Source organism: Centruroides vittatus, unplaced genomic scaffold (assembly GCF_030686945.1).
Source record: "Centruroides vittatus isolate TY-2023 unplaced genomic scaffold, ASM3068694v2 contig_694, whole genome shotgun sequence".
NCBI classification, from domain to species: Eukaryota; Metazoa; Arthropoda; class Arachnida; order Scorpiones; family Buthidae; genus Centruroides; species Centruroides vittatus.
Window position 1 is genome coordinate 116,571 of NW_027122438.1, and position 25,841 is coordinate 142,411.

Sequence of the window (25,841 nt, forward strand, 5' to 3'; positions counted from 1 at the left end):
GTAGGTTTCAAGCTCTTAAGGTGATAGCCTGTCGCTCTGGAGGACCGAACGGGTCGAAGAACTCCAGGAATGTTTCGGAGAATGGCCCCGTCCTTTCACCGCCAAGCCGCCCCATTGTGGATTTGGTTGAACCCATAATGGGATCGGTTTATTCTGACGATTATGAATATGCAAATATATAATTAAAACACACAAAATCACACGACTGCTTTGATTTAAAACTTCTTGGATCAATATTATTACTGTATTTGTTTAGCATTACAATAAATCTTTCTTAAAAAAAATAATTAAAATGTATAAATATTTTCATTCATATCCGCAAACGAAAATTTTAATGTATTAATTGCGTTAATATGATATATAAATTTATATATTTATTTTTTATAATTTTATTTTAATGTATTAAGGAAAATTTCAAATATTGCGTCTTGAAAACCTTCAAAAATATTTTAATTTTTTTCGTGATCGAGAGTATTGTCCGTTGCTGGTTTAAAAGAGCGCCATTTCTGTTAGAGATGAGACGTGGCTTTGTTACTGATGAAGTAACGGAAGGAAAAAAGAAGTAAGTAGATTTATTCTTTATAATTAACGGTTATAGTAAAACAAATTAGAAATAAGTAAATCATATTTTCAAGATGCAAAAATGCTCTAGTGTTTGCTTGATTCTATTTTGTAGGCAGTTCTTGCCGTTAAATTAGCCTAACAAAGTGGTGATGTAACTCGACTGATACAGAATACTGTTACCACAAACAATTTTTTTTTTATAAAACTCGTCCCCACCCCAAAATTAAGCATTTTTTTTTTCTTTTTGCCATTTTATAATAGTTGAAAATATAAAAAGTTTTTAAAATAAAATATAACAGATTGCGCCACCAAAATTTTAAATAAAGTGTAACCCCGGTTAACGAACTTAATCAGTTCCTCGAGTCCGTTTGTTAACCGAAGCAATTTTTCCCATAGAAATTTTTGCAAATACAATTAATCCGTTCTAGCCGTCGGTATTTTTGTAATTTTATTTGTAAAATGGCTTTTTGATGAAAATAAATATAAGAGAATGTAGTATCTGTCATCACAGCAACAAATATGTAAACTTTATTTAATAAAGTAGCACTTTACATACCTTTTTGTTTCTATGGAGCTTAATGCTTGGAAGAGGAATCCCCCTCCATAAAAATATCTGGTAGCACTGCATTGGGAAATTCTTAGAGTCGAGGTCTCTTGATAAGGAACAAGGAAAGTGTGTAAAGTACTATTTTTAGTATCTTAGGAAACCGACACTAAATGCGGTCTGTAAAACTTCCGTTAACCTAACGGGTACTTTACGTGGATTCGAGATTAGTTTGCCAGGCTTGGGCTTTTAATCGTGCACCGAAAAATTTAGTAAGAATAACGACAAATGTCAAGTCAAAGCAAAAAGTTCAAATATATTTAATTAGTAACTAGAATTTACTACGTACAAATGTCTATAATCCAACAAAATTTATTAACTAAAATCAACAAGTCAACCCGACAATAAACTCAGCTACTTAGCTTAACTTAATATTAATTCCCCTTTGAAAATTCGACAAATCAAATACTTAGAAACTATGAACAAAATCTCTTACGAATTACACGTCTATCCGTCACCTCACTATTCGTGTTTTTCATGAACTATAGAGGGCGTTGAATTTTCACAAAATGGCTACTTTATCTGGGTCGCTTGTAACTAGTAATGTAAAATTAATCATATATTACTGCCCGATATAATGATATATGCTGCTTGTAGCTGTTTATCGAGAAATTTTATAGTAGCAGAACAATTATTGCTAGCGGGATACGTCATTATGCGGTATCGAAGCAAGTGAGCGAGATCGTTCTATGCATATTTGTGCCCTTTGTGTTAGGACAATGTCAAAGCCGATGTTTTTATCAGGGTTAGATTTACAAGTAAAAAGTTATGTAAATTGTTGCTTAGGCTTCGACTTTCAAGGAGCCTCAAACATTTGTACAAACAAAAAAAAATGTTTATTACAAAATTTGACTAACATTTTTTTACAAACCAACAAAACATACTTTACTTTTTATTTTGTGTAGTATTTTGTTAATTTTTTTTCTAAGAATTAACGTAAGGTCTTTTTTAAAAAAATGATAAAACCAATTTTAAAGATTTTTTAAAGGAATGGGTATAAAAATTTAATTAAATTCAGTTATAAAACAGAAGACTAGTGAAACCTCACATCTTTTTCTTCCAATAACCGTATTGAATCAGATAGTCTGATTTAATTTATTTCTTTTTATGATTGACTTCTAAAATTGTGAAGGGTTGGTAAGGGAACTTACATTCAGCTTAAGGCTTCGAAATGCTTAAATCCGACCCTGTGTCCCACACAAAATAACTGGCATTTTAACTTTAAGAAAATATCTTTTAAAATTGACAGCATAACTTGTTCGTGTAAAATTGGACAATCGGGAAACTGCCAATTCTTAAGTCTAATTCACTCTTTCATAATTCGGAGAAGCTCATAAATATAACCGACCGATTTCCGAATAATCATCTGTTTTTCGTGTGAGAATAGACGAAAACTTATATTAGGCTCCCATAAATATTTGAAATTGCAATTTGGAACGCAACAGAAACCTTTGCTTTTTCTATTGTTATTCATATTTACTGCTGGTAATACACAAGAATTAATCAAATGACCCAGATAGAATAGTTGTTTTTAAACACCAGAGGGCGAGCATCCGGTGAAAAATGCGAATACAAAGAACCTATTTCCTCAATCCTTTCGATATCGTCAATCGAATTCCTCTTTAACACCTTGGATCGTCTAATTATCAATCTGGACTTCTATCAGAAAACACTTCGCTTTCGAATTCACCTTGCTCTGGACTTCACCTCGATTTGGAATTCACCTCCTCCTTCTTCGGTTGACGTACGGGTTTTATACTGTGAGGTGACGTCACACTTCAGCTGGGTTACTCCCCTTATTTACATACTTAGTTTGCTAAAATTAATTTTCTTTCTGGCAGCTTTAATTTTTCGACAAAAGCTTATAAACCGTTTACAAAGTATCTATCATAATTTTCTGGGATGTTAAGATGGTTTAGTAAGTATTTCTTTACCAGTGAGTGTGGGGACTCCCCCCCTCCATTTTTTTTTCTGCGGACCTTTTACTTCCGCTGGGCATTGCAAGTGCACGAGATTTTTCCTATGGCGCTTATTTCTCCGTGAGTTGGTTTTATCTTTTTTTTTCGTTACTAATGAGAGAGTGGTGGGGAACCTTCGTCCTAAATAAACGTAAGCCCCAAACAAAATATAATAAAACGGAAAAATAATAATAAAATAAAAATAACGCTTGGACTCGGTTCCTTACAAGTGGTCTAAAGTTGATTGTCTTACTCTCTTAATCGAAATTTTTCTAAAATGCACTAGCACAGTGTCGTTTATTAAATTAATGACTCTATTAGCCACAACTTTGTTAGGATGATTCTTCTTGATAAATTCCTGCACATCATTCCATTTTCTGCAAATTTCCTTGATCTCAGCACTTGTGATTTCTTCCCTAGCCTCTTCCTCTGATGAATGCTCTTCTTGTAAGATGTTCATCTGTTCTTCCTTCATGGCAACCAGTTCTTCTGTCATTAGTTCATTTTGATGGTCTTTCAGCAACTCCTCCATGTCTGCATCATCTACCTTTACTCTCAAACTCTTGCCAATGGACACTATTTCATGCACTACATCAGGAGAGCTCTCTTCAAATTCCTGAAAGTTTCACTCTGGGATGCAAGTTGGCCAAAGTTTCCTCCAGGCCAATTGCAAAGTGCAGTGAGAGACCTCACTCTGGGCTTTGTCAATAAGGTTGATACAATGCAGGATGTTAAAATGCTCCTTCCAAAAAGCTCTAAGAGTCAAGTCTGTATCATTGGTAACCCAAAAACACCTGGTGAACTGTGCCTTGATATACAGCTTTTTAAAATTGGAAATCACTTACTGATCCATTGGTTGTGGTAATGGAGTTGTGTTGGGTGGAAGGAATTTGACCTTGATGAAGTCATGTTCACTATTCAAGTCTTCCTCCAAATTTGGTGGATGTCTGGAGCATTATTCATTAAGAAAAGACATCTTCAGGAAATGGATCTTCCTCTTAGATAATTTTTAACAGTAGGAGCAAACACTTCTGTGAGCCAATCCATGAATAAAGTCAGAGTTGCCCATGCCTTGCTATTTGCCTTCCATTGTAGTACAGGCAGTTTGGACTTTGTCACATTTTTGCTCTTAAAGGCACAGGGATTTTCAGTGTTGTAGACTAAAAGTGGCTTGATTTTGAGGTCACCACTTCCATTAGTGCAAAATAAGAGTGAGTCTGTCCTTCATGGGCTTGTGCCTGGGAAGTGCTTTCTCTTCTTGGGTTATGTACGTTCGTCTAGGCATTCTTTTCCAGAAAAGACCAGTCTCGTCGCAATTAAACACTTGATTCGAGACGTATCCTTCACTTTTTACACATTGCAAATTTATCTACAAATGCTTTTGCTGCTTTTTCATCTGAACTTGAAGCCTCCCCATGTCTTATGACACTGAATACCAGTTCGTCGACGAAACCTATCAAACCACCCTCAGATTGCTTTTAAAGACCTGCCTGTCTGCACTTGTACTGGGTATCTGGGTCAACAAGTCATTTGTATAAATTTTTAGCCTTTTCACAGATTATAGCTTCATTGTAAACTGCACAAGTACCAGATTTCCTTAGTAAAAGTTTGGTAACGATAACAGATTCAATGATCCACGTACCGTAAATTTTCTGTTACAAGTTGATCAACGATAATGATGATCGTTGATCAAATTGTAGCGAACGATTTCAGATTTTGAAAGGAGTGCAAAAGCAAAACGAGGTGTTTCAGTTGTGATCTTCTGCTACTGACATTTGCTTAATTAAGGAAAGAAAAAAGCGGCAAATGAAACTACACGACTTTATTGCAAAAAAAAAAAAAAGAATTTTTCGGAAGAGCCAGGATCTTCTTCACAAAAAATTAACTTTACATTTCTGTGTGCACATGTTTGTGTTATTTAACATATATTATGCAAATTAATAAAAAAAATAATAATTTAAAATTAAAGTAAAATCTGTTTATTTTCGGTCACCTGTTTCCCAATCCCTATTTACTCTATGTTAAAATGACCTTGTTTAACACTGTTTCGTTTAGTGCTTTGTCTTTTAGGAACATATCCCATGTGTTAAGTGGGGTCTTACTATACTTATATGGCCACTTTCTCATTATAGGCTCTCTAGGCCCAGGTTGCTGATAGCACCACTCTGCTGTCTCTAGAGTTCTCCAACCGTATATTCTAGTAATCATGATACCAGTATGGTCATATAGTTTTGGTAATAAAAAAGCCACTTTAACAATGCAGCATGTAAAGAAAAAAAATTTGCCTTAAAATTAAGCCTAAATCATGGATCAGAAATACCTCTAAATCTCAATAAAATGAAATTGTACTTTTAGAAACAGACCTTTTTTAAATGTAGCAAATTTTAAAGCAATTGCTTGTATTTTTTCCAATCTTATGACTAATAGTTTATGAAGTTATTAATTTGATAACTAAAACAAACACTTTAAGTTACATTATTAAGTTCTTATTGTGAGTGGGATAAAAGTTTGAATAAACCCTTTTTTGATTGTTCTATTTATAATAGTAATTTTTTTTTCTAATGTTATGGCCATATTAATGCAAGTAAGATGTAATTCATTAAGTTTTTTATGTAATTATAGAAGGGACATTTGCATGTGTGGTACGGCTGACTCACATTAGATGCATTTCATATTATTGCTGTTTGTACTTTTTTTGTCAAAATTACATGAGGAGACCTTTTGGGGTTCCCTGTTTTTCATTAATCAGTTAGAAAACAAATCAAAAATAACTTTTTTAAAGATATTTATTTTATAAAGAAGGTTAAATTGTTCATTTCATAATGTTTATGGTATATTTGATCTTTGTTTTTTTATTGTTTTTAGGCTTAAACCAAAAGTAGTGGTTATTTTATGTAAATTTTGTCTTGGTCTGCCTAATTTAACCTGTAGTTGCTTGGGCTGCTTGGGAGACTATCAAGTTCTTTTTGAACAAGTGATTTAAACTGTTGTTTTACCTTTTTTCTACGTAAGTCTTAACCTAGTTGGTTGTTAATTTGTTTTGGATAGTTCTCCCATGTAGTTCTTTAAGTTTTGTTTGTGTTTTTGTTTTTTTTTAAATTTAATCTAGAATGATGATATATTTATGAATTTTGTTATTTCAACTGATGAATATATTTGTGGAATAAGTTTATATTATTTTGTAAGATTATGTATACTTGTGTTTTGTTTTTTTGTTCTATCCCTGCATCAGGGTCTCTACTAGTATGCTAAATAAATATAAATATTAGTTCTCTTATATAGAAAATAAAAAAAATATTGAAATAATATATAAAACTTTAAATAAATATTAGTTTTAAAAAATAACTGATGCAATGTATTCCAGAAACTCTCGCTCAAATTGTGCGGAAAAGTATATCCGAAGGGGCATCAAAAATAGATGTGGTTTTCGATGTATGTGAGATTCTGGAATACAAATTATCTCAGAATCTGTTGTCATGCAGGGGCAAAAATACGTCTTTCTCTCAAAATGATGAAAGACTGGCATAAAAGTTATAAAATGTTAAACTTTTAACAAATTATTCCAGAGGCTGTCATATATGTTCTACTTACATCTTGCATTCTTAGTAAATTAATATAATTTCTTTTCCAAAAGGGAAATAACTGAATATGGTTCAATTAGCTATCAAAAACATGTGTCTGGTAGGCACTAACATCAGATTTCATTTTAGCAAAATGAACTCTTAGTCATTTTGATACATTTATTGGCTTTTGTGAATTTTTTAAAAATACAATGGATTGGATTCATTAGAGAAATATAAAAATACATTTCCCAAAAAAGTTGAAAGATGAAATTTGACAATGCTGAATTCAAACAAATGTCCACAAAGGCTTTACATAGATATCGTTCTTCAACAAACAAAAAAACATAAGATCATTTTAATAACAAAAAACTTTGTTTTAAAATTAAAGCAGTGAAATGATGTGATTTTAATCCATTCTCTGAGTCTGTTCTGTTGTTATCATTGTCAATCTCCAAACAGTACTGAAGTCACAGTATTAAGCAGCAGAGAAAGATTTAGTAGAAATGCTTTCTACTTTATCTTCAGGAGGTCATCCTTAGCTGTAAAATGTCTGGAGAATGGTATCAACAGGGAGAAACTTGTTTCTCTGGGAGACGACAATTTATAATCTGATCACTGTATATTTTAACGATTTTATATTTTTAGTGTATATTAATAGCATGAAATTTTCTTCAAAATGACTCAGTAGTGATTTTATATTTTTCTATTTTTACAGAATTGATTCTTCTAATTAAGAAAAACAAGAAATTTTCCAAATGAAAGAGAATAGGGAAAAATTTATTATCTTGAAATGTTTATGAAAATGGCCTGTTTTCAAAAATGATTTTCTGAATGTTTTCCTGTGATCAGAGGTGCCCTGGATGTAATGGAGCATACGTTTTGCAGCTTGTCGGTATGTATTTTATCGTCTATTGAATTTGCTCAACATGCTGACTGTGTAGGCAATGATAGTAGTGATTCAATGTGTTTATATAATTGCTTTTCATAACATGTAAATTTAGCAATTGCCTTTTCTCCAATCGGGGTAGAAACTTTAATATTTATAATTAGAATGTAATTTTACATGCTCGTTTAAAGTATGACTTCTTTGAAAGCCTATAAGACATCGTTTATAAAGTTTTTGTATTCCTGATTTTTCTGACAATAGTCTGTTAAACTTTCTAATTAGAAAATAATGGGATTTATATAACAACAACATTAATTTCTTTTTTGTAGGTTGTATATTTTCTTGAATATAGCATGGAGAATAATTAACAACAGCGAGTTGAAGTGTGTGAGATAGTCGATGAGAGTGCAGCTGTGGGATATAGGGCCTTGATTAGGGGGTGAAGAATTAAGATAAAATAATAAACACCCCTAATGATGGGAGTCGTACCACAGGGAGCCTACATCCACTACAGAGTTCAGGACAGGTATCTAACCCAACAATAGTGGGTGACAATGACAGCTAGACACCAAAAACCAGTTGTTCAACCAATTGCACCAAAGGTGGAAGAGATGGATTCTACCTGTTGTTTTAATCTCTGTGAAGGACCTCACTTTCCTCTAGAACTCCCCGATGCCTAGTCATCTGAGGGGGGGGGAGAATTCTGGTTTGTCATCTGAGGATAAGATGAACGAAAATTATTTAATAGAAATAAATTGGTTGTATTATTGAAATATTTTTATTATTAAAATCAAGAAAGATATTTTTGTTCTGTTTATAATTTTCTATGTATTTAATAGAAATAATCCCTGTAATTTTGATATAAAGTGGTTGTATTAGATATATAGTACACATTTTAATTGATGTTAGAATGTTTATTATATACACAAAATGATTTTATCGTATTATTATCGTTTTAACTCTCAATTTTTTAAAAATATATTAAAACATGTTAGAATAACCTAATCTGCACCCCCTAACATGTCCTATCAAGCTGAATGAGGAGTTTTTTATTAAGGAAAATCTGGGATAAAACACAATAGAAAGGTTGTTATGCCTAATAACTTGTGTCAAGTTGATTGGTAAGGGAGAAATTCCTACCCTCTGTAATAAACATGGAAGTAACCTCCTATAAATACTCAACCAACATTCACTAGCTTTTACAGAAAAATTGGTGTTGATCGTTAGAATAAAACGAAAAAATGAATATCAATTGTTGAAATCAAGCGAATATGAATAGTAAGATTTAAAAAAAATATTTTGTTTAGTATTAGTATTTTATATATAAAATTTCAGATCCAACATCTTTAAAATGAGATTTTGTAGATTCTTTAAATGATTTCCCTCCAATTACATCTGATCCCACATTCAATGCAAATTTTAAAGCCTTGCTACCAAGATATTTCCTGATTTTTTTTTTTTTTTTTTTTTTTTTTTTTTTTATATAACTAAGAATAGGAATAGATTTATGAAATAAATCTCCAAAAAATCGGTATCCTCTCTGTATTTGTGGTTCCGCAAAATAATTCCCTCTTCCGAATTGTCGTGTAAAAGGAAAATTGTGTTTCAATGATGTTCCTCCTGCTTGATTGCAGTGATAATTTATACAATCCCTAGGATCGAGCTTCATTTTCTACTTCTCAAAGACAGATTAACATAATACATAAAATATAGCAATATTTATAATCTGTTTAAAGGATAAAACTAATAATGTTTTTCCTTCAAAAAGACTATTTCTTTTCTGCTAGCAGTTCTCAGCTCAGTTTCAATCGTATCCACAATTCCATCTTAACGGAAAGTACAGGTATACCTCAAGTTAAGTCATTCCTGATTATATGTCATTTGTCAAAAAAGTATATGGAAAAATAAAAATCAAGTTTAACTCAGTTTATTCGACTTTAAATTCGTCCGCCACAAACATTGAAGTCGTAATATCACTAGAAAAGCGTTAAAAGCACACAAAATCATATTAACATTTACTGTAAATATACATATTTTAAGATAACCATCATAAATCCTAGAGAACAAAACATGAAAACTTCTGTGTTGTCATTTTATTTAGCGGCCTTTGTGATCATTATTGGCGTTTAGTTACGACTTATGTCGTAACTACTACTTACATTGTAACTACACAAGTAAATTCGACTTACGTCGCCTCTCCTGGAACCAATTACTGACATAAGACGAGGTATGATTGTCTGAGGTATAATTGTTTGATATTGGTAAGTTTCCTGTCACATGCCATCTCTCGGTGATTGATAGACTCTATTAACCCCTATTTCACCAACAGACAATTAGGCAAATTGCAGGATTAACAACTATCACTAATACAGTATTACTGATTTTTTGTTCCACCATTCTAAGATTAGACGTAATCTGGCATTGGTAACTAATTCACCATTTGGGCGATTAGTGTACTAATCTCGGCAAACAAGGTGGAAGATTTGTCTTACTTTGCAGAGTACATATATGAAAACGAAATACAAAATTACTTTCGAATTCCACAACGATTAATTTGTGATTGATCCAATCCTATTGAAAAGTTTGACAATCAACTGTTTATCTGTTCAAAAAGAACTGTTGTACATGTATGTGACGAAATCAAGCACCTCTTGCCATCATATAATACAAGAAGAAGCCATCCTATATCACCTCTATTGCAGTTATTGATTACTTTACATTTTTATGCCACTGGAAACTTTTACCACGAAGTGGGAGATCTGACTTCAACATCAAAATCAAGCATATATAGGATAATTAAAAGTGTATCTAAAGCTTTGGGCAGCCTTTCAAAAAAGTACATCGCATTTCCATTGACCATGCTGGAATATAGAAAAGTCATTAAAAAATTTTGATATTGCTAAGTTTCCAGGTGTTATAGGTGCTATAGACTGTACTCATATTCTAATTTCATCTCCTGGAACAAATGCAGAATTATTTAGAAATAGGAAAGGTTATTTTTCAATCAATACCCAAGTATGTTAAATTTTATATTTTTTATCAGTGTTTACATGAATAAATTCTGTATGTATTTAAATTTTAATAAATATAAATATTGCATCTTTCATTTAATTAATATTTTTAGGTAGTCAGTGATGCTAATTTACTAATAAGAAACATAGTAGCAAGATGGGCTGGATCAGTACATGATTCTACAATATTTAATAATTCAGAATTATGTCTGAAATTTGAGAATAGAGTTCCTCCTGTCACATGCCATCTTCTAGGAGATGGTGGCTATCCCTGCAAACCATATTTGATGACACCAGTTTTAAACCCAACAACAAATGCAGAAGTTAAATATGATGCTGCTCTTATTAAAACTAGAAACACAGTAGAGAGACTATTTGGAATGTGGAAGAGTAGATTTCCTTGTCTAAGGTTTGGTCTTCAAACTAAACTAGAAACATCACTTATTATTATTGTTGCTACTGGTGTTCTCCACAATATAGCTATACTATGTAAGGATGATTCACTTGTTTTAGATATGGTTATTCAGCCCGAAGAATGTAATGGAGATGATGCTCGGGATTGGACTGTTCAAGGCGGAACAGCTGTTAGGAATGCAATAATACAAGCTTTCAATGAATGAGAAATATGTAGTTATTAATTTCTTATTGAAATTTGTGTGTAATTACAGACTTTGATATGCATAATTCATAAATAAAGCATTATAAAATACAAATTTTATTTATACAGAAAATAAATTATTTTACAAAAGTTTTATGTATGTATATATAAATAGATTATCAAAAATTTGTTTATCATTTTAAAATCAGTTGTGTTTGATAAGTTAAACACAATGCAAATTAATATAGACAGTATTGCATTTAATAATAAACAACAAAAGTTTCTTGGAAAATGTTTAGTTTTTCAGATTATGCTTCCAGTTTCAATAAATTACTAGATAGAAACATATTTCTAGTTAAAAGGTACAGAACTTGAAAACAAAAATAACTAAATGTTATATATACTGTATACTAGTCCTTTAAAATGTTAATTTAAATTTTTAATCATTAAATTAGTCTATTAATTGTTACTATCAGTGGCGTGCCGTGACATTTGATGATAGGGAAGCTGTGTTTCTGTAAGAAGCCGACTTTCAGGGGCAATCAATTAATTGCGCGTCAGGGCCCGTTCGTATTCGTTTGTTCGATAAGCCAATAAAAACCGTATACTTCTTTAAATGTATTTTTAATAGATTATCCGACGTACTTAATTATATTGAACTTTCTTATTTATTACCTCCGTTATTAGATTCAATAAATTCCCTACGCCCTCTAAATGCGAAAAAATGAGAAAAAACATATAACGTCTATTAATTTAGATATATCTATTAATCGTAATTATCTCGTTATAATTTTCAATATTTATTTTATATTGGCTACCAATGTTAAATTCTATTTTGATTTCCAAATTGCTTCAATTTTACGAAAGAATCGTCATTCGTCATAAATTTTATCGTCAAAATGTCGAAATTTTTTTGTCGACGTATTTATATTTAATTTAGGCATCGGTCTTTCTCTTTTAATAATGTTTTCTTTTTCATTATATGGTCTCGAGCCAAAACTTTTTTAAAATAAATTTTTGAATCACTAGCCACGATATAAGGGCTAAAATTAAAATTATAAAAAAAAACTTACTTGGTAAAGCAAAATGTGTGACGAATATACATACCTAGTACGAAAAATTCTTCAATTGTACGAATATACTTTTAAAGAAACTTATAATTAAGACAATGACAAGAAATATGCTTAGAAAACAGTGAATGTTTATCTTTAACTTATGAATTTATGTAAATTTAAAACAGAATAAGTAAAAAGTTGCAATGGAGAATGTTGTTGCTAGAAGGAATTTACAAATTGTCTGCAATAATTTAATTCATTAATTATACATTAATATAATTGTGAAGAATTTGATTTATAAATTGCGAAAATATCAATATACCGATTGACGAAACAATAAACAACGACAATACAAATAATAAGAATGAAATACAGTAGAGCTTCGATAAGTGGAATGGCCGGAAAGTGGAACGATTTTCAGTCGGACTGTGTCGTGCTGAATCGAATGTTTTTGATACTAAATTTACTTCTAAAGTAATAATTTTCATGTTTTTTATATTCTTTAATATATTTATTTTGTTTGTACAAAATGCAGAAATAATTTTTAACGATACGATAGCCTCGATGATTATTATTAAAAATTTTCGTTAGGCTTAAAATCGACGAAAATTCAACACGAAGCGACACGCAACGGAGAAAAATTTGAACATCGGACAGGTTAATGTATTTTTTCGTACAAAGTCGGAAACTGGAACAAATCATTAACTGGAAGGACCCCAGTCCCCAATTGGTTCCACTTATCGACGCTCTACTGTATAACAATCGTGCGTCTTATTTGTTTGACTTCTTTTATTGCGGATGGACGAAATACGCGTTTCTCCGGACTAAATGGGGGCGAAAACCCAAATCCTCCTAGCCTTACCCCAGGGGCACCACGAGGAGGTATTTCCTTTCGCTGCACTGCGAATAGGTCTGACTGGGAAAAAAATTCTGGTCACGCCTGCAGTGGGTAGTTAGGAATACGCTAACAAGGCAGGGGGTAGCGGGGTAAATATTTTTCCTCCCCGTCGTGTCTCCACCTTGTCGTGGTGGGGAGGCTTGGTGATCTGTGCTGCAGTGTCTAGATGGGATTTCTCCTCAGAGTGTTGCGGCCGGATCCAACTAAGAGAGACACACGCCGACCGAGTCGCCGCCATTAATTTTGAAATTTGACATCCTTTTTTTAATATAAAAAGATGTCCGAATGTTAATTTATATTTTTTCCGCCATATTAGTAGTCTTTGTACCTTCTGATGCCACGTTCTCGTTTCTATTCGTAAATTGTCGCCATTGTCTACTGAAATTGTTGATCCTGTTCCGTTTAAGTGGATATTATCCGGAACAAATACAGAGAACGAGTCTCTTCTCGGTACGGCTGGTGTCGAACTTCATTTTAACGACAAAAATAATAATACTTGCAGTGTCGCGATCGTCATCGGATACGAGCGGATCTGACGTTTCGTACATTTATCATCAACCAAGCGTGAAACCACGTAAAAACCATTAAACACCTGAAGTTTGATCTCTTAGATGAAGATTTTAGCGACTTTATTAATAATTGATAAGTTTATGGAATTTTTATGTTTATTACAGATATTTTTAACGTTTGATCCTGCTGGAAAATCATTTAGCAACTGCATGTTTACATTATAAACAATATTTAATGTGGAAATAAAATGGCTTCTCCGAGTATTTAAGTGTTATAATAATTATTGAAAGAGTAAAGATATATTATATTGTAAATAAGCTTACATAGTGTTGTCTTCTTGCTTGTTATTAAAGATCAACGAAAGATAAAATAAGTTAAACTTTTAATTCATTCAAAACACCATTCTTAAGTGAAAAATTGTGTTTACTGAGTTTAATTTACTATGATAAAATCGTATATCAAGCTTTCGTATCATTGAAGGTTACTTCCCTCCTTAAAGTTGAAGAAAATTCTCATTTGACTGCTGCTATCTGCAGTAGTTGTAATCTTAACAGTGAAAAACCCTCTTGAAAAAAATAACATTTTAATGTATTTTTTGTATCTAGAAATTTGAAAAATTATTATTAATGAAGTTAAGGTTTCTATTTTTATCATCAAATCATTAAAAAGACAGTTTACAGAACAGAACTACTTTTATTTTCCACCTTGTGTGAACATATATTTAGTATGGTATAAACGGATCTCTCAAAAGAAAAAAAAAAAAATACAGACTAAAAAAGATGGGCCAATTTTGTAGATGAATCTCAGAAAAAGCAGTCCCATCGTGAAATAAATACAAATTACAAGATTATATAAAGTTTAATTTTTAAAATAAAATTTAATGAAAATGTATGAATTAGCCTAAACATCTCAAGTCTCATCAAAACTGCAACTAGTGTAGACTTATACAAATTCACAACTGCAAGAGACATCGCAATCGATTCAAAACTATGGAAGATTATATTTCACATAAGGTACTTCCGCGTCGTCACGATTTGTGTCGTTACAGCACAGTTCAAACACTGAAGCTCTGATGTGCGGTTCAATATTTTTCCTTGACACAAGCTTAACAACCTCTGACAGACTGAAAAATAAAAAAAATTAAGAGCAAAAATTAGAAATTAAAATATATCAAATGTCACTAAATGTCAATCATTATCAATTTATATAATTTAACTGCTTGTAAGCTTTAATAAAAATAGGAAATTTACATAAATCAATGAATGTTAAAAAACCTGCTTCATGCTTTTCTACATTAGTTCAGTGCAGCATGCAGACTACCTCCAAAATTAAGGATTATAAAACCACATTTTGAATTAAAGAACTAGACTAATTGTAAATTAAAATGGTATTAAACTTTAATACCGTTTATACCATACTAAATATATGTTCACACAAGGTGGAAAATAAAAGTAGTTCTGTTCTGTAAACTGTCTTTTTAATGATTTGATGATAAAAATAGAAACCTTAACTTCATTAATAATAATTTTTCAAATTTCTAGATACAAAAAATACATTAAAATGTTATTTTTTTCAAGAGGGTTTTTCACTGTTAAGATTACAACTACTGCAGATAGCAGCAGTCAAATGAGAATTTTCTTCAACTTTAAGGAGGGAAGTAACCTTCAATGATACGAAAGCTTGATATACGATTTTATCATAGTAAATTAAACTCAGTAAACACAATTTTTCACTTAAGAATGGTGTTTTGAATGAATTAAAAGTTTAACTTATTTTATCTTTCGTTGATCTTTAATAACAAGCAAGAAGACAACACTATGTAAGCTTATTTACAATATAATATATCTTTACTCTTTCAATAATTATTATAACACTTAAATACTCGGAGAAGCCATTTTATTTCCACATTAAATATTGTTTATAATGTAAACATGCAGTTGCTAAATGATTTTCCAGCAGGATCAAACGTTAAAAATATCTGTAATAAACATAAAAATTCCATAAACTTATCAATTATTAATAAAGTCGCTAAAATCTTCATCTAAGAGATCAAACTTCAGGTGTTTAATGGTTTTTACGTGGTTTCACGCTTGGTTGATGATAAATGTACGAAACGTCAGATCCGCTCGTATCCGATGACGATCGCGACACTGCAAGTATTATTATTTTTGTCGTTAAAATGAAGTTCGACACCAGCCGTACCGAGAAGAGACTCGTTCTCTGTATTTGTTCCGGATAATATCCACTTAAACGGAACAGGATCAACAATTTCAGTAGACAATGGCGACAATTTACGAATAGAAACGAGAACGTGGCATCAGAAGGTACAAAGACTACTAATATGGCGGAAAAAATATAAATTAACATTCGGACATCTTTTTATATTAAAAAAAGGATGTCAAATTTCAAAATTAATGGCGGCGACTCGGTCGGCGTGTGTCTCTCTTAGTTGGATCCGGCCGCAACACTCTGAGGAGAAATCCCATCTAGACACTGCAGCACAGATCACCAAGCCTCCCCACCACGACAAGGTGGAGACACGACGGGGAGGAAAAATATTTACCCCGCTACCCCCTGCCTTGTTAGCGTATTCCTAACTACCCACTGCAGGCGTGACCAGAATTTTTTTCCCAGTCAGACCTATTCGCAGTGCAGCGAAAGGAAATACCTCCTCGTGGTGCCCCTGGGGTAAGGCTAGGAGGATTTGGGTTTTCGCCCCCATTTAGTCCGGAGAAACGCGTATTTCGTCCATCCGCAATAAAAGAAGTCAAACAAATAAGACGCACGATTGTTATACAGTAGAGCGTCGATAAGTGGAACCAATTGGGGACTGGGGTCCTTCCAGTTAATGATTTGTTCCAGTTTCCGACTTTGTACGAAAAAATACATTAACCTGTCCGATGTTCAAATTTTTCTCCGTTGCGTGTCGCTTCGTGTTGAATTTTCGTCGATTTTAAGCCTAACGAAAATTTTTAATAATAATCATCGAGGCTATCGTATCGTTAAAAATTATTTCTGCATTTTGTACAAACAAAATAAATATATTAAAGAATATAAAAAACATGAAAATTATTACTTTAGAAGTAAATTTAGTATCAAAAACATTCGATTCAGCACGACACAGTCCGACTGAAAATCGTTCCACTTTCCGGCCATTCCACTTATCGAAGCTCTACTGTATTTCATTCTTATTATTTGTATTGTCGTTGTTTATTGTTTCGTCAATCGGTATATTGATATTTTCGCAATTTATAAATCAAATTCTTCACAATTATATTAATGTATAATTAATGAATTAAATTATTGCAGACAATTTGTAAATTCCTTCTAGCAACAACATTCTCCATTGCAACTTTTTACTTATTCTGTTTTAAATTTACATAAATTCATAAGTTAAAGATAAACATTCACTGTTTTCTAAGCATATTCTTTGTCATTGTCTTAATTAATGGTAACCACAAAGAGTCAGCGCCGGATTAAGCCTTTAGCGGGCCCTAGACAAAATTTAAATTGGGCCCCATTTAAATAAGTTGCTTCTAAACAAAAATTGTATAATGTGACATTAGCGTAGTTAGCATGGGTGACACCCGGTGCGATATTGTGGTGTCACCCCAAGTCACATCGTGGTGTCATCCTTTTTAACTCTTTTATAAAACACTATTGAATTGTAATATCTTCGCACTCGAGCAACTTGAACGCTACATCGAATATGCGATGTCGCGACTATAAGTTTAGATTTAGAAAATAAATCATAACCATACATCAGTACTACCACGAGAGGCGGCCCTAGGAATATTTCTAGATGGCGCGAGAGATCTCGTGGCGCACATTACTTCTGACGCACGGGTGGCTGTTGACCTTTTTTCTCTTTAGGTAATGGCTAGTCGAGCGGAGCTTAGTAGGAATTGTTAAATACAGCCTTTTCTGTCCTATCTAATTTCTTAAATAATTTTTAACTCGTTTTGAAACAGAGAAATCTTCTGCACTGAAGCCGGGCCCCTCCGAATTACAGGCCCTAGACATTTGTCTACTTTGCCTATTCGATAATCCGGCCCTGCAAAGAGTTAATTATTTTACAGAGAAATCTTCGTTTTTATTGTTTTGCACGTGGAACGAACAAGGGAGGATTTCCTTGTGCGAGTCTTACATTTTAATAAAATATATATCATTCGAGAGAGGGGGGAAGTATTTTTACTTTCTGGGCTGTTACTGTTAAAGAAAAATATTTAATTTTTTGTTATGTCGGGTTCCACCACCAGGGTGCGCTATGTAGTCTACACACCGGCAACACTGCCACGTGTTTCTTACCCTTTCTCTTTTTGTTACTGCTTTCACGCTGTATAGTCTGTTAAATAAAACTTCTCTTTGTCTTCCAGTTTGGAGTGTCTTTTATCAGTTACATATAGTAGCGAGAAAGTATGGCGATCGGTCAAAGAATGACCCTTCAAGATTTTTACATTTTTGGACTCGGGGACTTTGAAATTACGAGAAATGCGAAGAAGTTCGGGGAGGGTTCTGCATGTATGGATGTTAGTGTGTGTGTTGCAAGATTTTGTTCACCCTGTATGAAGCCTAATAACTCTTGCGCTTATTGTCGAAAATTTTAGGAATTTTGCAGGAAGAGTTCGTGCATTACGGGAATTGATTCGATTAAATTTTGGTGGTGAAAGTTCGAGAAGGTTGGGAGATAATGAGGTCGTGTGTATCTCCAGTAGGGTCGGACCTAATGACGATTTTACTCGTTATTAGCATTTACAGTTTTTTTTTTAAACTCATCTCTACCCTCAAAATAAAACTTTTTGCCATTCGAGGAGGTAAGGCTCAAAGGATTTTTGTTTCCGCCCCCATTTAGTCCGATGGTAAACAACGGTAAACACTCGTAAAAATCAGGACAGGTCAGCTTGAAAAAACAGCTTGAAAAAACAGGACAGCTTGAAAAAACTACGAACAATGGCGGTCTGCAGGCTTCAGTGGCGTGCCGTCATTGGAAGCGATGGAAGCGCTGATTCCACCTTCCAATGACCTCTCCTTGTATTTTATAAAATATAAATTTTCATATTTTAACGTACTTTGCATTAATTAAAATTAATATTTTATTATAACTGCATTATATATCTTTTACAAATTTCTATACTACATGTGAAAAAAAACGATAAGATTGCTATTGTATATTCGAATAATTCGGTGGCGGAAGGAGTGTCGAAACCGGGTCAGTTTTCAATCAGCCAGATTATATAGGCATTGGCACATGCGGTTTACAGAGCACCAACCTCACCCGGTTTAGCTGGTAGAAGCAACAGACGCATAAAGCATCCAATTTTATATCCCGGACCGGTTGTGGGCTGTTAGCCGCCCGCCTGCTAGATATTCGGCCGCCCTCGCCCGATTATATGAATCACGAGTAGACTAGATCAACGGCGGGCAACCCCCGGCCCGCGGGCCAGCTAAGGCTTGCGAAAAGTTTCTATCCGGCCCGCGAGATCTTTAATAGATTATTAAATTGGAAAAATAAATGTAGTAATTAACTTTTTATTTATTTATTTCATATTTGCAGACTAAAAAAATTACAAGTCACAAGAAGGCGTCAATTAACTACTACGTCCCGCGGAAAAAACGTAAAATTTATTCTGGCCCATGTTATAAAAAAGGTTGCCCACCCTAGAGTAGATTTATAACTTAACCCAACCGGGCCGGATGGCCGAGCGGTCAAGGTGGCAGCCTACTGCTCTGGGGGACCCGGGATCGAATCCGAACGGGTCGAGAAATCCCCAGGAATTTTTCGGGGGGTGGTCCGTTCGGATATGTCGGGCCCCGTCCCTCACCACCCGGTCGCCCCATTGTGGGCCTGGCCGAACCCATAATGGGCCTACTAAAAGAGGCCCTCTTAATGCCCACAGGGTGGAAAGTTAAAAAAAAACTTAACCCAACTGATAGGAATTTACTGGCATGTTTTTATGATAGTTCTGTATAGTTGACGGAGTTAAAAACAAAAATCCATTAAAATATTTGATATATTTATTCTGCGTTTATTCTGCTCTCCCATCTTATATTACTTACGGATTTCAATGTTAAACCGGTGATATTACGATTATAGTATGTTCCATCTGTAAGGGAATGCAGAAAAAACGTGTACAATTCTTATACAATTCTTGTATAATGTTAAAAAATTAACTGTTACTTTGGCAACATTATTTACAACCGAATTTAATGAATGAGACGTACAATGGTATAAAAAAGTTCTAGAATTTATTTTCTTTAAATTTACGATTTATATATCCGTTGTCATAAAAATTTGTCTTTTCACTGTTTTCCCAAGACTACAGATATTCAGGTACAAAGTAACTGGTTTCGACTTATTTCTACTAACTTGTAAGAATATTACTTACAATGCCGGATTCAGAAGTTGAAGCGCCACTGGCCCCTCGCGTGGCCAATGGCGAGCCGGCCGCAGGTCACGTGATCGCGGCACCGCTCCCCGAACTTTTATAAGCCTGCCAGTGGCGTGCCGTGACATTTGATGACAGGGAAGCTGTGTTTCTGTAAGAAGCCGACTTCCAGGGGCAATCAGTTAATTGCGCGTCAGTGATGGTCTAGGGCAGTGGTTCTTAACCTTTTTATACTCGCCGCCCACCAAATATTTCATAATTTTTTTGTGACCCCCATTTTTTAATAATAATTTATATTTGATAATTTGATAATTTATCTATAATAAATTGATTTTTTTATTATTGCTTTATTTTTTATATAATAAATGTAAATCATAACTTTATTATTTCATTATCTATTTAAATAACATTCAAACTTCACAATTAAACATGAAAACTCATTAATTTTTAACAGAAAATAAAATAAGAAACATGTCGATAAATCGATCCAATGTCGATGCTAAAACTAAACTAAAACTAAAACGCCCACTTGTGGTAAGAATTTTGCATATCTTTTGCAAAAATATTTAAATTTTCAAAGCCTACTATTTTTCCTAATTATTTTTAAAATTCCAAGCATTAATAGTTTCTTAAAATTGCTTTGGAATAAAAGAAGTAAATACTGCGGTGTAAGTAGCATATTTACATTTATTTCTTCTGTACTAACAAAGTTGTATGTAGGAAGAAATACAAAATAAATAAATAAAAACTAAATAGGAAAACTTTATCTTTCTTATTTCACTTTTCAATACGATATTCGGATTATACATCAATTTTCTTTTTATTATATTCTGAAGGAAATTTTGCATAATTTGGCGGCCCCGGCAAACTTCTTATGGACCCCCAGGGGCCGCGGCCCCCTGTTAAGAATCACTGGTCTAGGGTCCATTCGTATTCATTTGTTCGATAAGCCAGTAAAAACTGTAGACTTCTCTAAATGTATTTTTACTATCACAATTACATTCTGAATCGCTAGCCACGATATAAGGGCTAAAATTAAAAATAAATTATAAAAACTTACTCGGTGAAATAAAATGTGCGATGGATATACATACCTGGTACAATGTATTGTTCGATTGTATTAATATACTTTTAAAGAAAATTATAATTAAAATATAGCTTTGTAAAGAAACGTACATAAAAATAACATAAAATAGTCTTTACTTTTTAAATCTTAAAACAATCCACTTAGTCAAATATCTTGATACGAGTAGCTAATGGATGGAACTAGTGCCGGTCCAGGTAGGTGTGTAGTGAGTGTGTGCGTGCCAAATCCCGAGGGTGCCGATACCGGTCAATGTCAAATGCCTCTTTTGTCGCATCACTAGTATATCTCAAAGGACGCCACAGGGCTGTTGTAAATTTTAAACGTTTCTCACCGTAGCTGTAAAAATCTAACTATGTTAAACTTAATAGTCATTCGTTTTCTAACTAATTCGTTTTAATACCAGGTGTACACGGAAATCAGTTTCCCACTGTACTGAGCGAGTGATTGGTTCTGTTAAGCTTTTGTTGAAGTAAAATTCTGGCTCTTTCAACAGGGTTTTATTTATGTCCCCATTCCCTAATCTCTTAATTATTTACTCACTTCTTAAGTAGAAATAAGTCGAAACCAGTTACTTTGTACCTGAATATCTGTAGTCTTGGGAAAACAGTGGAAAGACAAATTTTTATGACAACGGATATATAAATCGTAAATTTAAGGAAAATAAATTCTAGAGCTTTTTTTTGTACCATTGTATGTACTGTACGTCTCATTCATTAAATTTGGTTGTAAATGATGCTGCCAAAGTAACAGTTAATTTTTAACACTGTACTAGAATTGTACACGTTTTTTCTCCATCCCCTTACAGATGGGACATACTAAATCGTAATATCACCGGTTTAACATCGAAATCCGTAAGTAATATAAGATGGGAGAGCGGAATAAACGCAGAATAAATATATCAAATATTTTAATGGAGTTTTTTTTAAACTCCTGTCAACTATACAGAACTATCATAAAAACGTGCCAGTAAACTCCTATCGGTTGAGTTGTTATAAATCTAGTCTAGGGTGGGCAACCCTTTTTATAACATGGGCCAGAATAAATTTTACGTTTTTTTCCGCGCCGTAGTAGTTAATTGACGCCTTCTTGTGACTCGTAATTTTTTTAGTCTGCAAATATGAAATAAATAAATAAAAAGTTAATTACTACATTTATTTCTCTTATCGTTTTCGAAAATTACAAAGAATTGGAAAAATAACTATTAATTAGTTATTTTTCCAATTTAATAATCTATTAAAGATCTCGCGGGCCGGATAGAAACTTTTCGCCAGCCGTAGCTGGCTCGCGGGTTGCCCGCCGTTGATCTAGTCTGCTTATGATTCACATAATCGGGCGAGGGTGGCCGAATATCTAGCAGGCGGCTAACAGCCCACAACCGCTCCGGGATATAAAGTCGCGTACTCTTTACGCGTGTGTCGCTTCTACCAGCTAAACCGTGACGTTTGTGCTATGTAAAGCGCATGCGCCAATGCCTATAATCTGGCTGCTTGGAAGTTGACAGGCAGGCGGATAACAGCCCACAACCGCTCCGGGATATAAAGCTGTACTCTTTACGAGTGTGTCGCTTCTACCAGCTAAACCGGGTGAGGTTGGTGCACTGTAAACCGCATGTGCTAATGCCTATATAATCTGGCTGATTGGAGACTGACCCGGTTTCGACATTCCTTCTGCCACCGAATTATTCGAATATACAATAGCAATCTTATCGTTTTTTTTTCACATGTAGTATAGAAATTTGTAAAAGATACATAATGCAGTTATAATAAAATATTAATTTTAATTAATTCAAAGTACGTTAAAATATGAAAATTTATATTTTATAAAATTCAAGGGAAGGTCATTGGAAGGTGGAATCGGCGCTTCCATCGCTTCCAATGACGGCACGCCGCTGGTCAGATCCCGTTTTTTCTTGTTTACTTTAGGATTCCTGTAAGCGGCAATCAAACGTTCAACAGTTCTTGGACCAAATCCCAACACCTTAGCCACTTGCCTGATTCTATCCAGCTCTCGCATCGTATCGAGTATGTTAGAGCAATACTGAAACGCTCTTCTAATTAAAGCTCTAAACGCCGAGAGCTTATAAGTAATAGGATCATTCGATGTTGACGGTATATACAGCGGGTCGTGTGTAGGTTTGATATACACCTTCGTATCTATTGACCCGTTCCTAAATGCAATACTAATGTCCAAAAAATGTAATTCATCGCTACTAACTTGCTCCAAGCTCAGCTTTAGGCCATGATCGTTGGAATTCATGGCACTTAAGAATTGTTGTATTCTTGCGTGGTTCCTCCATATAACCAGCACATCGTCCACGTACCTTTTATACATGATTATGTCCTCCTTGAAGTTGTTAAGTGTGATGCGCTCCATTTTTCTTACAACTAACTCGCACAGCAAACCAGACATTGGGCTGCCCATCGGGACACCTTTCAGCTGTTTATAGACTTTACCCTCGAAGACGAAAAACGATTGAACACATACCAGATTTGCCATCATCTCAAGGTCCTTACGGTATTCTACAGCCGTTGGATGTAAGCTATATAACACTTCCATTAGCGCATCAAAACATGAGGATGGTTTGATCGATGGATACATGCTCTCAAAGTCCATTACTGACCCAACCTCATTATCCATTAAGGCCAACCCTTGCAGCTCCTTTACCACATTCATCGGGTTCTTTGTAACAAACTGGTGATCGCCAATCAACTCCGATAAATACGAGTGCATACGCTTTTCCAGTTTATACGTGGGGCCTTTACATTTCTCGACCACGGGTCTAATTTCCTTGTTGGTTTTATGCGTCTTTGCGAAACCAAACAACCTGGGTACACCCGGGTTCGTGACGTGCGCTCCTTTCAGGAAAGGGAAGATTGATGCCAAGGGAGATTTCTCCAACCTTTTTACCTTTCCGTCTATTTTTCTTACTATGTCATGTTCAACCCTTTCGCATTCAGTTTTTCTTATGTAATCTTCTAGGGCCTCAACATAACGTTGCTTTTTCATTACTACCAAATGCTTGCTTTTATCAGCCCTGGTGATTATTAAACCATTGTCTGTCAACCATTTCTTCGCTCTTTTAATATCGGTCCACTCCTTACGCTTCCCTGCATATTTCTCACTTCGGAATGCCGCTTTCCATCTAAAATATTCTTTTTCTATCTCATCCATACCCAGGAGCCCCCTTTCAATCTCAGCTATCATGCCTCGCCAGTTTCCATTACTGTCAAGAGCATAATTCGGTCCTTTATCAAGGAGGCGTTCGACATTTCGGGGGATGTGGACCTGGTCCCATAATATGTACGGGGTTGGTTTCACCTTATTCGATTTTTTATTCGGTTGCTTTAAACATAACCACTGTAGCTTCTTCTTGTACTTCCTATTCAAACGCGTTTCTATCTGGTCAGTCAATTCGACTACCTTTACATTGCTATCTGCCAAAGCATTCGGGTCCTCAGTAAACATTTGTTCCTCCAGGTCTACCAGGTCCTTAATAGCCCTATACTTCAAGTTTTTTGCGTTCCTAATTGATTTATTCAAACAAAGCATTCTTACTTTTTCTCGCAAGGATATGCATTCTTCAGGAATCCTGATCCGAAATATCGACACCGGAAAGATGCCGTTTATCCGACACTCTTTTAAGAATTCCAACTTGGAGTTTAACTTCACAATTTTAACAGCTAACTTTCTGTATCTCTTATAAAAACCGGCCGGTGGAGCCATTATTATTCGTCTAACTTCACTCAGACTCTATTAAATCATAAGACAAAAAACACCTTGATGCTGAGAACGTTTAAATTTAATCAAAAACAAACGTTTTCGGCCCACTCCATGAGCCATCGTCAGGCTAACTACATTCGAATACAATTTCGAACAAGCAATTTCAAATTGAAATAAACTACAAAAAAGAACTCACGCGCTACGCTGGATAACGTAAACTAAAACTAATATAAACAACATAGAAAATAATAAAATAAAATATGTCAATGTTACATGTGTACATTGTGAAAATCTATAGTCTATAGTTCTCTAGGCAATCCTTTTGCCGTATCTAATGTATTCCTGTGACTTTTTAATCAAAAACTTGGCGCAGACTGAGGGGTCCGTGGTGAAATGGGATGAAGCCAGGATCTTAACACCGATACATTCGCCGACACTTGCGGCTACAACCGAAAAATGTGAAATTTATAAGTCCGGCTTAACCAAAAAATGCTTAAATTACAAGGATGCGGCGATTTTACCATCAGCTTGGAAGTTTTTAATTAAAAAAGTCACAGGAATACATTAGATACGGCAAAAGGATTGTCTAGAGAACTATAGACTATAGATTTTCACAATGTACACATGTAACATTGACATATTTTATTTTATTATTTTCTATGTTGTTTATATTAGTTTTAGTTTACGTTATCCAGCGTAGCGCGTGAGTTCTTTTTTTGTAGTTTATTTCAATTTGAAATTGCTTGTTCGAAATTGTATTCGAATGTAGTTAGCCTGACGATGGCTCATTGAGTGGGCCGAAAACGTTTGTTTTTGATTAAATTTAAACGTTCTCAGCATCAAGGTGTTTTTTGTCTTATGATTTAATAGAGTCTGAGTGAAGTTAGACGAATATAAATGAACATTATTTTTAAAAAGTAATATAGCTCTAAAAGTTTATTTCTGCTTGGATAATTAGTTTATAGTATCAAAACATTATTATGATTAAAATACTTTACATA

General features: G+C 33.9%; 2 protein-coding genes and 1 long non-coding RNA gene across 3 annotated transcripts; 2 read left to right on the forward strand and 1 right to left on the reverse strand.

Moving 5' to 3' along the window:
- The first annotated feature begins 493 nt into the window (after positions 1–493).
- On the forward strand, positions 494–8,377 carry LOC136980354 (uncharacterized). The gene is made up of 3 exons (XR_010881545.1): positions 494–562; positions 7,405–7,581; positions 7,905–8,377. It is a non-coding gene; the product is annotated as an uncharacterized lncRNA (long non-coding RNA).
- Positions 8,378–10,540: 2,163 nt separating this feature from the next.
- On the forward strand, positions 10,541–11,206 carry LOC136980368 (putative nuclease HARBI1). Its single transcript, XM_067276469.1, has 2 exons — positions 10,541–10,567; positions 10,700–11,206. The coding sequence occupies exons 1-2, from the start codon at positions 10,541–10,543 to the stop codon at positions 11,204–11,206; spliced, it is 534 nt and encodes a 177-aa protein (XP_067132570.1).
- A 3,428-nt stretch (positions 11,207–14,634) lies between these two features.
- On the reverse strand, positions 14,635–24,843 carry LOC136980369 (uncharacterized). The gene is made up of 2 exons (XM_067276470.1): positions 23,000–24,843; positions 14,635–14,770 (listed from the first exon to the last, which is right to left on the reverse strand). The coding sequence occupies exons 1-2, from the start codon at positions 24,841–24,843 to the stop codon at positions 14,635–14,637; spliced, it is 1,980 nt and encodes a 659-aa protein (XP_067132571.1).
- Between the last annotated feature and the right edge of the window lie 998 nt (positions 24,844–25,841).

Bases quoted from the DNA above. Each gene is read 5' to 3' on its own strand.
- LOC136980368 (XM_067276469.1), top strand. From the start codon at position 10,541: ATGCAGAATTATTTAGAAATAGGAAAG. The intron at 10,568-10,699 runs GTTATTTTTCAA...TAATATTTTTAG, and splicing joins ATTATTTAGAAATAGGAAAG to GTAGTCAGTGATGCTAATTT.
- LOC136980369 (XM_067276470.1), bottom strand. From the start codon at position 24,843: ATGGCTCCACCGGCCGGTTTTTATAAGAGATACAGAAAGTTAGCTGTT. The intron at 14,771-22,999 runs GTCATTGGAAGC...TTTATTTTTCAG, and splicing joins GATCTGACCAGCGGCGTGCC to TCTGTCAGAGGTTGTTAAGC.